This window comes from Lathyrus oleraceus, chromosome 4 (genome assembly GCF_024323335.1).
Source record: "Lathyrus oleraceus cultivar Zhongwan6 chromosome 4, CAAS_Psat_ZW6_1.0, whole genome shotgun sequence".
NCBI lineage: Eukaryota > Viridiplantae > Streptophyta > Magnoliopsida > Fabales > Fabaceae > Lathyrus > Lathyrus oleraceus.
The window spans coordinates 206,161,216-206,174,590 of NC_066582.1; the positions used below are offsets into that span (position 1 = coordinate 206,161,216).

The 13,375-nt window shown below is 35.9% G+C and overlaps 2 protein-coding genes across 2 annotated transcripts; both read right to left on the reverse strand.

The window, feature by feature from the left end:
* Window positions 1–3,389: 3,389 nt before the first annotated feature.
* LOC127136681 (uncharacterized) lies at window positions 3,390–7,557 on the reverse strand. The gene is made up of 5 exons (XM_051063213.1): window positions 6,869–7,557; window positions 5,620–5,746; window positions 5,239–5,517; window positions 5,031–5,132; window positions 3,390–3,881 (listed from the first exon to the last, which is right to left on the reverse strand). Exons 1-5 carry the CDS (start codon window positions 7,555–7,557, stop codon window positions 3,390–3,392), a joined length of 1,689 nt encoding a protein of 562 aa, XP_050919170.1.
* Window positions 7,558–8,008: 451 nt separating this feature from the next.
* LOC127136682 (uncharacterized) lies at window positions 8,009–11,514 on the reverse strand. Its single transcript, XM_051063214.1, has 3 exons — window positions 9,218–11,514; window positions 8,828–9,139; window positions 8,009–8,741 (listed from the first exon to the last, which is right to left on the reverse strand). Exons 1-3 carry the CDS (start codon window positions 11,512–11,514, stop codon window positions 8,009–8,011), a joined length of 3,342 nt encoding a protein of 1,113 aa, XP_050919171.1.
* Window positions 11,515–13,375: the final 1,861 nt, after the last annotated feature.

Genomic DNA, 13,375 nt, shown 5'->3' on the forward strand with positions numbered 1-13,375 from the left:
GGTGCATATCAAGTCTTGTTTTGAAGCCACCATCGGTAAATAGCCTCGCTTTCCTTGATATCAGTGAATATCAAGTCTTGTTTTGAAGCCGCCATCGGTAAATGGCCTCGCTTTCCTTGATATCAGTGAATATAAAGTCTTGTTTTGAAGCCGCCAACAGTAAATGGCCTCGCTTTCCTTGACATCGATAAATATCAATTCTTGTTTTGAAGCCGCCATCGGTAAATGGCCTCGCTTTCTTCACTTCGTTGCCTGCGGAATGCAAATTTCACGGTTCTTTTGGTATTCAATCCCTGTTTACCTTGAAAGTCTGATAGCCGCTGCTTTCATCTGTTCAGGTTCTCAGTTGATTGAATAGGGGCAGCTGTAGCACCTCAAATTTGCCCTCCCCATTCATGCATTCATTTCATTTTTTAGGTTTTTCATCATTCCATATTGCATTGCATCATATCAATAAGATTTGACATCAAGAGAATCCTTTGTACAAAAGAGCAAGTTTTTCCTTGAGATGAAGGCCACATGATTATTCTAGAGAGCTTATATGAGCTAGGGTTCATTTTGAAGCAATTTTACCAAGTGGTAGAGGCCCAAATTCATCAGTGCATGTCCAGGTCATCTGAGGCCCATAAAAGTCAACTGTGCAGTCAACTGAGGGCTTTGAGTTGGGGAAGTGAGTGGAAGCATCTCATTCATGTTCATACAAGGCCTATTCATCATGTCAAACATCTATCTTGGAGATTTTTGAAGTCATATCAAAAGTTTCCAAAAATGGAAAGTGACCTGTAATTCAAAGTTTCCAAAAATGGCAAGTTTTTGGACCACATTCAACTTGATTTTCCAACATCAAAGAAGCTTCAAATGGATTTTTGGTGAACATGAAAGTTGAAGATCTTTCTCTCCTCTTTTCAAAAAGTCCAAGATCATGACCATCGGATGAATGGTTGAGAAGTCATGAGCAAAGGATCACAATGTGTACATGGAAGTTCAACATGGCATAACTTTGGCTACAAAACTCCAAATTGAGCCACTCTTTTTGCAAAATGCTTGTCATAACCAATACTTTTCAAATCAACCATTGCATTGCATGAAAGAAGCTCACATGATCAAATGTCCATGCATGTATATTTTGGAGGGAAAATGCATAATTCAAATTTGGTTGATCACATGAGCCAAATACCAATCCCATCATGTTCATGAGCTGATTTTAAGTGGAGTTGAACCTTAACATGGCACTGTTCACGTGCATACCATCACATGCTAAGCACACTTGTGTATTTTGCATTCCACCTCATTTCTCCTTAATTTTCAATTAACCAAGGCAAATTGAGATTAGCATGGTGATTAACACATGATATAAAAGCCTAATCATAACTGAATTGGCTCAGGATCACAATTTCAGATCTCAAATTCAAGTTTCCCTCTCAATTTTCTCTCTCATCAAAACTGAAATTTCTTCACACAAACCTTGATTTTCTTTGTACATTCATGATCATGGAAGAATTTTGAGCAAGATTCATCATTTGGTTTGAAGAATAGAGTGCATATTCGAGCTGCATAAGTGCAAGTTCATGAAGATGGTTTTCCGAAATTAAGCAAGATCTAAGCCAATTCAAGTGCTATTTCGTGTATAAAGCTTCAAGTTGAGGTTAGAGGAGAAGATCTGGAGGATTTGAGCACCTGAAGCCATGATTTCAACTCACTGCACTTCAAGAAGGTTTGAATTCGATCACCTCTTTTATCCATTTTCTGTACATGATTAGATAGATCTTGTTGTGCTGAGAACACTGATAGTTTCAGAATTAGAAATGGTTAAGAATCGAGCGAGATATGTTGATTTGAATTTTTGTTGTTCAATATGTTTTCATTCGATCCGCTCGATTCATGAGGATTTAGGCCAAATAATTGTGATATTTGTGTTCTACGTTGAGAGATTTTTCCAATGATATGTGGTTTGCTAGTTTCTGGAAAGTTTTGGATGAATGTCGCCGGAAAACCATCGGAGAAGACGACCGGAATCACTATTCCGGCCGTCTGGTTCGTGACTTAGGGTTTCACATTAGCGCGCATGTGACTTTCGTGTCCTCGGTTCGATACCTCGCCATGCTATTTTTATTTTTCACTTGTCATTTCCCTTGCCAATCCAAACGCTACGTTTCACTTGTTGAAACGCGCCTGTGACCTTCAAGTTCTTGGTTCGATTCCCTGCGCGTGTTGTTTTTCAAAATTCCAGTTAATTTTTACTTAAGCGCTACCTGAACCTTAGGAACCTCAGTTCGATCCCAGCGCATGTATTCTTTGATTTACAGTTGTTTTCCATGGAGCGCATTAACCCTGCCTTGCCTTGGTTCGATTCCTGCTTGGTGCATGTTGATTTTTCATTTCAAATATTATTTCCACATTATTTCATGTTAATTCATTTTATTTTCATCAAATTCCAAAAATCATAAAAAATAGTATACACGTCCAAATTAATCCAAATTTTTTTTCACATGTTTGTTTTAATGTCTATTATTTTGTGATCTTAATTTCCTGATTTTTGTATTGCTGGATTTTTAAATATGCTTGATTGTTTGAACATAATGCCAAAATGACATGTTGTGCTAATTGATTTGTGAAATTCTTATGCACTACTAGAAAAATTGTTTTTAGCGTCGGCCATTTACAGACGCTAACGGTGGAAAAACAGACACTAATATGTCGTTAGCGTCGGATTAGCGTCGGTGTCGGGCCTTGAATAAAAGTTGCGAAGCTACTGTGTAACGTCGGCTAAAGATACACCGAGGCTACGTAGCCTCGGGGAGACGGAGGCTAAAGCGGACACTAAAGGAACCGACGCTATGTTGTTTCAAAACCATGAAAAGTCAATATTATGTTTAGCGTTGGCCGGTCCGACTCTAAAGTCAACAAAAAAAGTCAACAGATAGCGTCCGTGTCACCGACAGTAAAGTCAACATAGAAAAGTCTATACTAATATTTAGCCTTGCATAAAGCGGACACTATGGAACCGACGCTATGATGTTTCAAAACCATGAAAAGTCAATATTATGTTTAGCGTTGGCCGGTCCGACTCTAAAGTCAACAAAAAATGTCAACAGATAGCGTCCGTGTCACCGACACTAAAGTCAACATAGAAAAGTCTATACTAATATTTAGCCTTGCATACACCGACTCTAAAGTCAACAAAAAAGGACAATAACGGGTTGCAACATGACAACCTCACTCGAACAAATTTTTTCAATCCACAATATCATATTTATGGTAAAACATTTGGAAACAATTTTAAACATTCGTGAAAGTAACTACAAAAGTTCTACCCACATTAACTTTCAAAAAACATACACAAAAAGTAATCACATCCGAGATTAATTCGTTCTACTAAAAGTACAAGATCAATCTTCATCTAATGATTGATCATCCAAATCGTCATCATAATGATGAGAATGTGATACAAAAGGTGAAGTGTCAAATTTCTTCATCATAAATTCCTTCCAAGCATTCATCTCCCTCTCCATCCTTTGTGCAGTCTCGGTAGCAGCTTTTGCAGCCTCGGTAGCAGCTCGCATTGCTTCGTTAGCCTCTTGTAATTGGGTCGTTGCAGCCTCGGCAATTTGTTCAGCTCTAATTCTAGCTGCTCTTTCAGCTTCTAATGACATCCCAAACATAGAGTGTTGAGGAGTTTGAGATTGTTGGGTAAAACTTTTTGATCCACGTTTTAGATTAATAGCTAAATCTGCAGCGCCATAAACCCGACCACGGTTACGGCCCCCAGCAGCCTCTGTCCATAGCTGATTTACACGCTCTCCATCTAACACCTGAACAACCTCTCCATTCCCTTCTTCAGTTGGCTGAAGTTCTGCATCAAACTTCTCTTTAAAAGTCTTCTGCATAACAAAACATTATAATGCTAAGTTAGTGCTCTGTTAAGAATTTAGAGATGAAGACGGGCTATTAAATAGGATGGTTATAATGCCATTGTGTCACAAACTTTAAACACTACATTAACATAGAACGTATACATTACTTTTCAAGTTCAAGCATGTAGGTTTTCAAATAAGTGTGACAATAATGCATAATCAATTAACAGTAGGTTTTCATAAATCATGAATCAAATCAATTTGCACCACAAGATTGCTAGCATTTTCATGTGACTGAACCAATTAAGCTAGTTTCCATTTTATAAAGAATTGACTCATAGCTGCTGAATATGACCACATAATATTTATTATTAGAAAACATGTTGGTATTTGAAAATGCAACCACAGCCCCATTTTTTCTATTAAACCGTGAATCAAATTGGTCATCGCATACAGCCAAAAACCAGTGTAACAGAATATCAATTGAGTATATAGAAGATACCCTGTTTTCACTTTCATATACAAATAAATAAATATAAAATATAGAATTGCATTATGATAAATTGATAATCCAAATCCAAAGAGGTTTGTAAATTGCAATACGAAAAATGAATTAAAATGTAGTCTTTTTTTTCTATGAACTGGTTCAAACTCACACCTCTCTCTACCTTGTCAAAATAGGCATGCGTTGAATAAAAACCCAATTTCATAAAAATGGCTGTTTGAACTTGAATATGTTGAAATTCAAAGTCACGCACCTTTTTTACTTTGTCTATTCCCTGTTCAATTCAATAGTAGTATCAACTAGTTAAAGACATCTTATTCATATCTTTCTTCATCCCACCCACATCTTCAATGTCACAGTCGCACCCTAACAAACTAACAGCAAGATAACACAAGCAGGAATTTCAAACTGATTGCAGGAATTTCAAACTGATATCAAACAGCACAGCAAATATTGATGCAGGAATTTCAAACAAATATCAAACAGCACAGCAAACTGATTGCAGGAATTTCAAACTGATAGTTAAACATAGGACTTGTGCTATTATATCTAACTTACATTAGACTATAAAAATGGATAACTAGATCCTTTTTGGAGAGTTTAATTTGAATAAGTCTGCTTCTGAAAGCATGGATGCAAATATTGATGTAGTAAAATTTACGAGAACTTACATAAGTAGATGCAGCACGACTGTCAACCCATTCACCATTTTTCCTCTTGTGTGTTTTTAAAAATAACTCATCGGGACGCAGATCCCTTTGAAGTTCACGTGACTACAAAAATCAAATAATCCAATAATCAATACAGAATACGAGTAAAACTGTCAAGATATAAAGAATCTTCATAATAATAATAATTTGTTAGGACTTTATTACTTACAAGTTGAAGTGCAACATCAATATGAGCCTTACGGCCTGTGGTGTGGACTGCTCCGCCTCTTGCGGAAGCTCGATTGGTCTTGTTTTGAGAAGACACAGCCAAAAACTCGGTCTTTTTCCAATAAGTTTGAAGTTCAACCCAAGCATCATCACCAATCCATGAAGGTCGAGTCCCTTTTCTCCTCGCCTTCCCCAACATGTCGTTTAATCGTTTTCTTCCTTTTTTTTCAAATGCGCTATAGACAAATGCATGATCGAAAGGATCCCACGAAACCTTCTCCTAAAAATAATTAAAATCACATAATTAATATTAATAACCAATTAGTTACTTTTTTAAATATAATTTGATCAACTTAAGTGACAAAAGTCAATAAATACTTACTCCAAACAACTTAAACCAATCAGCTTTCGTATCAGGATCGAGTGCAGACCAATGATGTATAGGTTTATAAAATTGTTTGCGTATCGCATAATTAATGGCACCAACAACTTCTTTGGCAGGAACTAGCCTACAAAATACAATAATAAAACTACTAAATTATTAAGAATCATATGGATAGTAATATTCTCAACTTTCTTAACAGGTTATATATATTTTAGACAAAATACAATAATAAAACTATATGAGATTTCTTCCACACTTAAACTTTTTTTTCCTTCCATTTTTTTTTTAATTACAATGTATGATATTTGTTTGTAATAGGAAATGTTGAGATTCAGCAACAGCCTCCAAAGTATTCATTTTTTTTTGTAGTGTTTCAAATGTTGTATAATACTGACATGAAATGTAGTGTTACTGTTATTACCATAATTCTACATATGCAATGGAGAATCCTTTTTATCAATCAATATGTCTAATTGAATATTTTAAACATCAGTATCTTAATGATTACATAGTTAATTAACGAGATACTTACCTCAAAATAAAACATTAAGTAAACTGAAAGAAGCTTATTAGAGAATGATGTTCCCAAGTGGAACTTTAGTACTGTAAGCATATTTAGATTAGGAGCTTTTACACCCAAAATCAATCTACATGTTCTGTTCCTCTGTATAGAATCATGCAATGGAGTTCCTAATGACCAATTATGATTATGACACATGTTACATTCTTGTGTTAATTATTCCAGTCCAAGACAGAACAATATTATTAATCACATTTAACTGTAGGGAAGCACTTAAAAAGCTGTAGTGTACGAACCCATAAAAGGTGAGATTCACAACAAGGTGGAAAATCTTTAATCTTTATTTGGTTTATTACTGCATACTATATTACTATGTCTCTTTAGATGATTATGTTTACATATTTGATATCTGATATTCAGATCTGTCTTAAGTTTTCTGAAGGTCCTATGTAGGTTAACTTAAGCGTGGCAAATCAAACATGTGTCATATTTGGTCATGGTTCAACTATGACAAATATTTTGTGAGATTCTTTTTAGCCACAGTTTAAACTTGTCGAATTTTGAGCTATGTGCGGTAACCTATGTTTCACATGCCAACTTCAAATGCAGAGGATACACAATTTTACAGAAGCTTCTTTAGGCATGCAGAAAAGCCAAAATCAAAATTTGCAACATATAGTAAAGATTCCTGCACAAAATTAAATTATGAGAATATATATGACTTACCCAGTACCAGATGGTTTTATAATAACTTTCCCATTCTCATCTATTGTTGGCACAAGAGGGGTAATAGTTTCTTGACCCACCGCCTCATCCTCATCAGCATCCACATCTTCCTCCTCTGCCAAATTTGAAGGGCTAGCCATTGTTTGAAGGTTTATACTTTGAGGGCCAGCCATTGTTTGATGGCTTAAAGTTGGAGTAGGCATAAAACTGAATTTCTCAGAGGTAGTGGCATGAACAGGTACTACAGTTGGAGCTGGTGTTGGCATCGACGATGCAGCCTGCACAGACGATGCTGCCTGAGCTGGTGTTGGCATCGACGATGCAGCCTGCACGGACGATGCTGCCTGAGCTGGTGTTGGCATCAACGATGCAGCCTGCACACACGATTTTTTAGAAGCTGATGTTGGCATTGATGATGCAACCTGCACGGACGATGCTTCCTGAGCTGGTGTTGGCATCGACGATGCAGCCTGCACAGATGATTTTTTCGAAGCTGATGTCGGCATCGACGATGCAACCTGCACGGACGGTGCTGCCTGAGCTGGTGTTGGTGCCGATGATGCATCCTGCATAGACAATGTTGTTTGAGCAGGTTTCCTAACGATATGCTTCTTGTTAATTATGCGATTTCGTTCTTCTTGAAGTTTTCCTGGTGCTAATACCTTAGCTTTTCCACCTCTTTTAGTCATCTGTTGTCATAAAAATAAAAGGATTAGTCAGTCTCACACTCTTAACAGTATCATAACATTATCAAATGCAGTTTCTGATAAAATTAAAAGTAAAAGAAAAGATGTGGCGAGTATAATATTAAATTAATTTTAGTTCAACAAATGCATAGTAAAGTCACTGCAAATTATTTCATCAATTGTGAAAGCATCACTTCTGAATACAACAAAAAGCACACATCCTGCAAAATATCTTGGGTATGAAAACTATCATGTTGGAAAGAATGCATAAGATAGAAAGTACTCAGAAGTCATCAGAAAATCCATTAATCAAGGAAATGTACAGTGTTCAAATATTCCATTATAGAAACCCTGTAATCAAATACAAAGGAATGCTGCTAACAAAGGATGGGTAAACAAAGAAAAAGTTCTCTACAGGGAAAAGATAAATGCACAGCGACTTAATTTATCTTCATCAATGCCCTCTATCTGCTTCACTAGTAGAGCAATCAAAAATCTCTTCAAACACATCTAATTGTGACATGTCACGCAAACAAGATATTGCTTCAATTTCTACATTGGGTAGCGCCGGTAACATCCCATCAGATTGATAAGGTACTTCATCCTCTATGTTGTCAATCTCTACGCGACCCCTTGGTTTTGTGGTGATTGCCGCACACCATCCATGCATATCTCTACACATTTCTGGATATGGGACATAATACACTTGTCTTGCATTTTGCGCAAGGATGAAAGGATCATAAGGACGATAACGTTTATCCATCTTAATATCCATAGTTTTATATTGTGGGTGAACCTTTGTGCCCGTATTCCTTGTTGGATCAAACCATTCACAATAAAAAACTGGAATCTTATGCTTCAGACCGAAGTAATCTAGCTCAAAGATATGTTTGATTATTCCATAAAAATCAGTATTTCCTCCTTCTGCAAGACCTTTCACGTGCACACCACAATTGCTAGTTTTTCTACCTTTGCTCCATTCTTCAGTATGAAACTTGTACCCATTGATAAAATACATGTTCCATGATATGGCCATTGATGCAGGACTGCGAGACAAGGCAATTATATCTTGGTTAGTAACTCCATTTGTCTCCTCATTTACATATTTCTTCAGCCATATGGGAAACTCTATATGTATGCGCCCAGATGAATCTTCTATATCTAGAGAGTGGTTCTCTAAGAATATGCTGAAATAAATCACACGATTCATAAGTAAATATCTATTATGATATGCATCAATAATTTGATTGAATATATTATGATGCACACTTACTCAAGATATGGTTTAACCTCATCACAATTTATCAAGACATGCACATGTGAAGACTTCCATTCCTTATCAGATAGAAAATATTTTCGTGACTTCCCACTTGGTCGACCGCCACTTTGTAGAATGGACATTGTAGGTAGAATGTCATCATTGTCTAAATGAGGTTTGTTACTAAGATTTATGGTTGGCAACAAACAGAAAGAGTTGAAATAATGAGAGCAAAAGTAATTTGTCTCGCGATGTATATAATCACTGCATATGGAACCTTCAACTCTAGCCTTATTTGTCACTGCCCTCTTTGAGACTCCCATAAATCTGCACATTCAATCATTCCACGTTTATTAATTTATGATAAACATGCAATAACTTAATAAAATCAACCACAACAATTACCTTTCGAATGGATACATCCATCGGTACTGTACTGGACCACCTAGAATTGCTTCTTTCGCAAGATGGATTGGAAGATGCTCCATTGAGTCAAAGAAACCTGGTGGAAAAATCCTTTCCAACTTGCATATGATAATTGGAATATTCTCATCCAACTTAATTAAGTCGTCCATCCTCAATGTATTGCAACAAAGATCTTTAAAGAATCGACTTAGCTCAGTTAATGGTTTCCAAACCAAATCTGGCAATGAATGGAATGCAATTGGGAGTAAACATTCCATGAAAACATGACAATCATGGCTCTTCATCCCATGCACCGTACCCTTTTCTACATTCGCACACCTACTGAGGTTTGAAGCATAGCCATCTGGCATTCTCAATTCCTTAAGCCATTTACAAACCAACTTGGCTTCAGATTTGGTTAGAGTGTAACTAGCCTTTGGTTTACCATTCTTTCCGTTTTCTAAGGGTTGGAGCTTCAAGTCCCCGCGAAAGCATAATTTAGCCAAGTCTTCTCTTGCCTTTTCATTATCCTTTGTTTTATCCTTAACATTCATGACAGTATTAAATATATTATTGAAGACGTTTTTTTCTATGTGTATCACATCGAGGTTATGCCTTAACAAATTATCCTTCCAATATGGGAGATCCCAAAAAATACTTCGCTTTTTCCAATTGTGATCCACTCCATACCCTTCGAATTCTTTCCATTTCGCCTCCCATCCAATTTCAGTAACTTTTGGAAAATTACTTATTACCGCCCATATATCTTTCCCTGTGGAAATGGGAGGTGGCTCATTGGTCACAACCCTATTTTTTAGGAAACTTCTTTTACTCCTTCTGAAGGAGTGATTAGATGGCAAGAAACGACGATGACAGTCAATCCAGGAATTCTTATGGCCACTTTTCAAGGTGAAAGCATCAGTGTGTTCCATACAATGAGGGCATGCCAATTTACCTTGTGTTCCCCATCCAGATAACATACCATAGGCTGGAAAATCATTAATTGTCCACATCAAGCAGGCTTTCATGATGAAGTTTTGTTTTGTAGATATATCATAGGTCAATATTCCATTGGACCACAATCGATGTAGATCATCAATCAATGGTTGCAAGTAGACATCTATCTTTAATTTAGGGTTTTTAGGTCCGGGTATGAGGCATGCCAAAAACAAGTATGGTTTGGTCATGCACATTTCAGGGGGGAGATTATACGGAGTAACTATTATTGGCCAACATGAGTATGGAGAAGCAGACGCTTGAATGTAAGGAGTAAAACCATCTGAACACAGACCCAACCTTACATTTCTGGGTTCCCTAGAAAAGTCAGGATATACACTATCAAAATGTTTCCATGCTTTTCCATCTGACGGGTGGCGAAGGATGTTGGAACTATTTTTGTTCATGTGATGCCATCTCATTTCACTTGCCGACTCAGTTGATGCATACAATCTTTGTAATCTGGGAATGATTGGGAAGTAGAACATTCTCTTCACTGGGATATCTTTGTACTTTCCCATGCCAGTCTTGCGAGGAATGAACCTAGGAGCATTACAAAATTTGCACTTTGATAGATTGCTATCATCCTTGTAATATAACATACAACCATTCTTACAACAATCAATCTTCTCAACCTTTAGCCCTAACTTAGATACCAACTGTGTTGCTTGGTAATAGTTATCGGGCAAGCATTTTTGAACTGGACATACACTTTTAAGCATTTGTGCAACAAAATCTAAACCTTTTTGTGGTACATGCCAATTAGACCTAATTTCAAGAAGTTGAGTAGATATTGATAATATTGATTGGGTAGCTCCCTCATAAATGGGCTTGTTGAATGATATCAACTTGTCATAAAATCGTTTGGCATCTTCGTTGGGAAACTCATCCTCCGTATATTCCTCAACTTCTATGTTATCATTCACGTGAGAGAATACTCCATAAGGCCTAAAAGCATCATACACCATCTGATTCATTGCCTCAATTTGGTCATCATGATGCACATGCTCACTACTATTTGAATCATTCCTTGTATTAACATTGAGCTCTACTTCTCCATGTTGAGTCCAAATCCAATAGTCTGGTTGAAATCCATCTCGATACAAGTGAAGTCTAACATTAGTTGGTGTTCTTATCTTGAGACACTTGCAATTTATACACGGACACCTTATCCCTCCCTCAGATTTACAAATAGGTTGTTTCAAAGCCCTCTTTACGAAGTCTTTAACCCCGCGAACATACTCTTCTTTCAATCCGTGTCTATTGGAATATACTCTATCGTACATCCAAGTACGATCCATTTTCTATAAGGCAAACAATTAACTCGTCAACCACTGAAAATTAAAACATATATTAGACAAAAATTAATGGCTGATAAGTTCCTAATGGGTATTAGGAGAAAATCAGATAACTTCCTAATGGGTATTAGGAGAGAATAGAATACATGCATTCCAAGGGATTTTTATTTTATTTTCAGTGGTTCAAAAATTAAACATGACGAACATACCAAATTTTAATACTATTGTACATTATTATTTCAGACCTGTAAGCTATTCCAAGTTGTGTTTTCTAACATTAAATTAGAATATTCATATGACCTGTAAGCTATTTTTTATAAGAACCACCTCATATAAGCAAATTTCTCTACCTCATTCATATAAAATTAGATTATGATCAGAAATGATTAAGTAGAAAAAAAACATTTTTTAGGCAAATAGATTAATGATGTTCCCCATCTTCTACTTCATAATAACTAATATGAGAAGTAGCCACCTGTCCCTATGCCGGGAACAGATTACGATCCATTCGAGCCAGGCTGTTTCATAGAGCTCGACCAGTAAAGATGTCATGCAAGAGTAAAATAGATGCATAAAATTCCACCATGTATATCATTAGAAGGTAACTTCCTAATAATCGAAACATGTGTTTGGCTCCTACACCAATACACTTTCCCTTTCCTATACCAAAACATCATCTATGTCCATGTCAACAATATCAGAAAAACAACATTTGCCTAATTATTATGTACAGTGAGCAAATATGAATTGACCGTTTTATTTCAGGCTAGTGCAAGTGTGACAGTTACACTGATAAATTCATTTTAAAAATTGTAATAATAAGAAGAAGAAACAGTTCAGTACAAAAGCATAAATCTTATAAAATGTTTGTATTCCAAAGACAACACTAGACCTTTTCTATGAAGTCTGCATTTAAATTTTTTGTTACTAAAATTCAAACCTGTTAATCAATGGAGGCCAAACTCAAAAAGTGGTTCTCACCGACTAATTGTAAGATGTACTTATTTGGAAGATTAACTGGACTGGCCATAAGCCACAAAGTTATGAGAGAATGAGGTTATAGTCATTTTTCAATTCTGTTTTCCTAACTAATTAACTCTCACAATTTTCACTTAACCGAAATTTAACAAACATTAACAGTCATAACAGAATTCAAAACAACCTACTAACTGATAGCAGACTTAACTCAAGTAAGAAATCTAACAGAAACTTAACTCCATCCTAACAGAAATTCAGTAATCACCAAACAGTTCGCTAATAGCAGTCCACAATAAAAGCATATCATGGTTTCATTTAAGTCATAACAACTCAACATTAACATTAACAGAAGCAAACTATTAGACTTTCAACAATAGTTCACAGCTGACATTACTAATAAGTAATAACACATTCAACTAATTAATTTCCTAACACTTAATTAGCTAAGAAGTTCATAACAGAAACTGTGCAGCAATTTTGTTTCTGTTAGAGGTTATTAGTTAGTTAGGATCTGTTATGAGAAGTTATAAAATCTGTTAGAGGTGGATTTGGTGAGTGAAATGTTTAACTCAAATTCTGTTTTGAAATTAAATTCCATTGTAAATTCAGTTAGTTTAGAAATTCAAAAGTTAGTTGAATCGAAATTGAGATTTAAGTGGAATGTAACTGAAATGAAAATTGTAAAATTTTCCCTCCTTGTTTTATGTGAATGTAGTTATGCAGGTTAATTTCAGTTAGTAAAAAAAGACTGTGAGGATGTAAATATCTCATCAAGCATGTTTATACTCTAAATTCTAAGCCGTAATGATCTAATGACTGAAAAATGGCATATCAAATAAAATGTCTAAAAGGCACTGAGCACAGGCCATAGGGCACTAAAAATGAC

Excerpts from the sequence above, each read along its gene's own strand:
- LOC127136681 (XM_051063213.1), bottom strand. The coding sequence starts at position 7,557 with ATGACTAAAAGAGGTGGAAAAGCTAAGGTATTAGCACCAGGAAAACTT. Across the intron at positions 5,133-5,238 it reads TTGATGTTGCACTTCAACTT|TCACGTGAACTTCAAAGGGA; the intron begins GTAAGTAATAAA and ends TGATTTTTGTAG. Across the intron at positions 3,882-5,030 it reads GTCGTGCTGCATCTACTTAT|AAGACTTTTAAAGAGAAGTT; the intron begins GTAAGTTCTCGT and ends TTTGTTATGCAG.
- LOC127136682 (XM_051063214.1), bottom strand. The coding sequence starts at position 11,514 with ATGGATCGTACTTGGATGTACGATAGAGTATATTCCAATAGACACGGA. Across the intron at positions 9,140-9,217 it reads TGGATGTATCCATTCGAAAG|ATTTATGGGAGTCTCAAAGA; the intron begins GTAATTGTTGTG and ends TTGAATGTGCAG. Across the intron at positions 8,742-8,827 it reads GAGGTTAAACCATATCTTGA|CATATTCTTAGAGAACCACT; the intron begins GTAAGTGTGCAT and ends GATTTATTTCAG.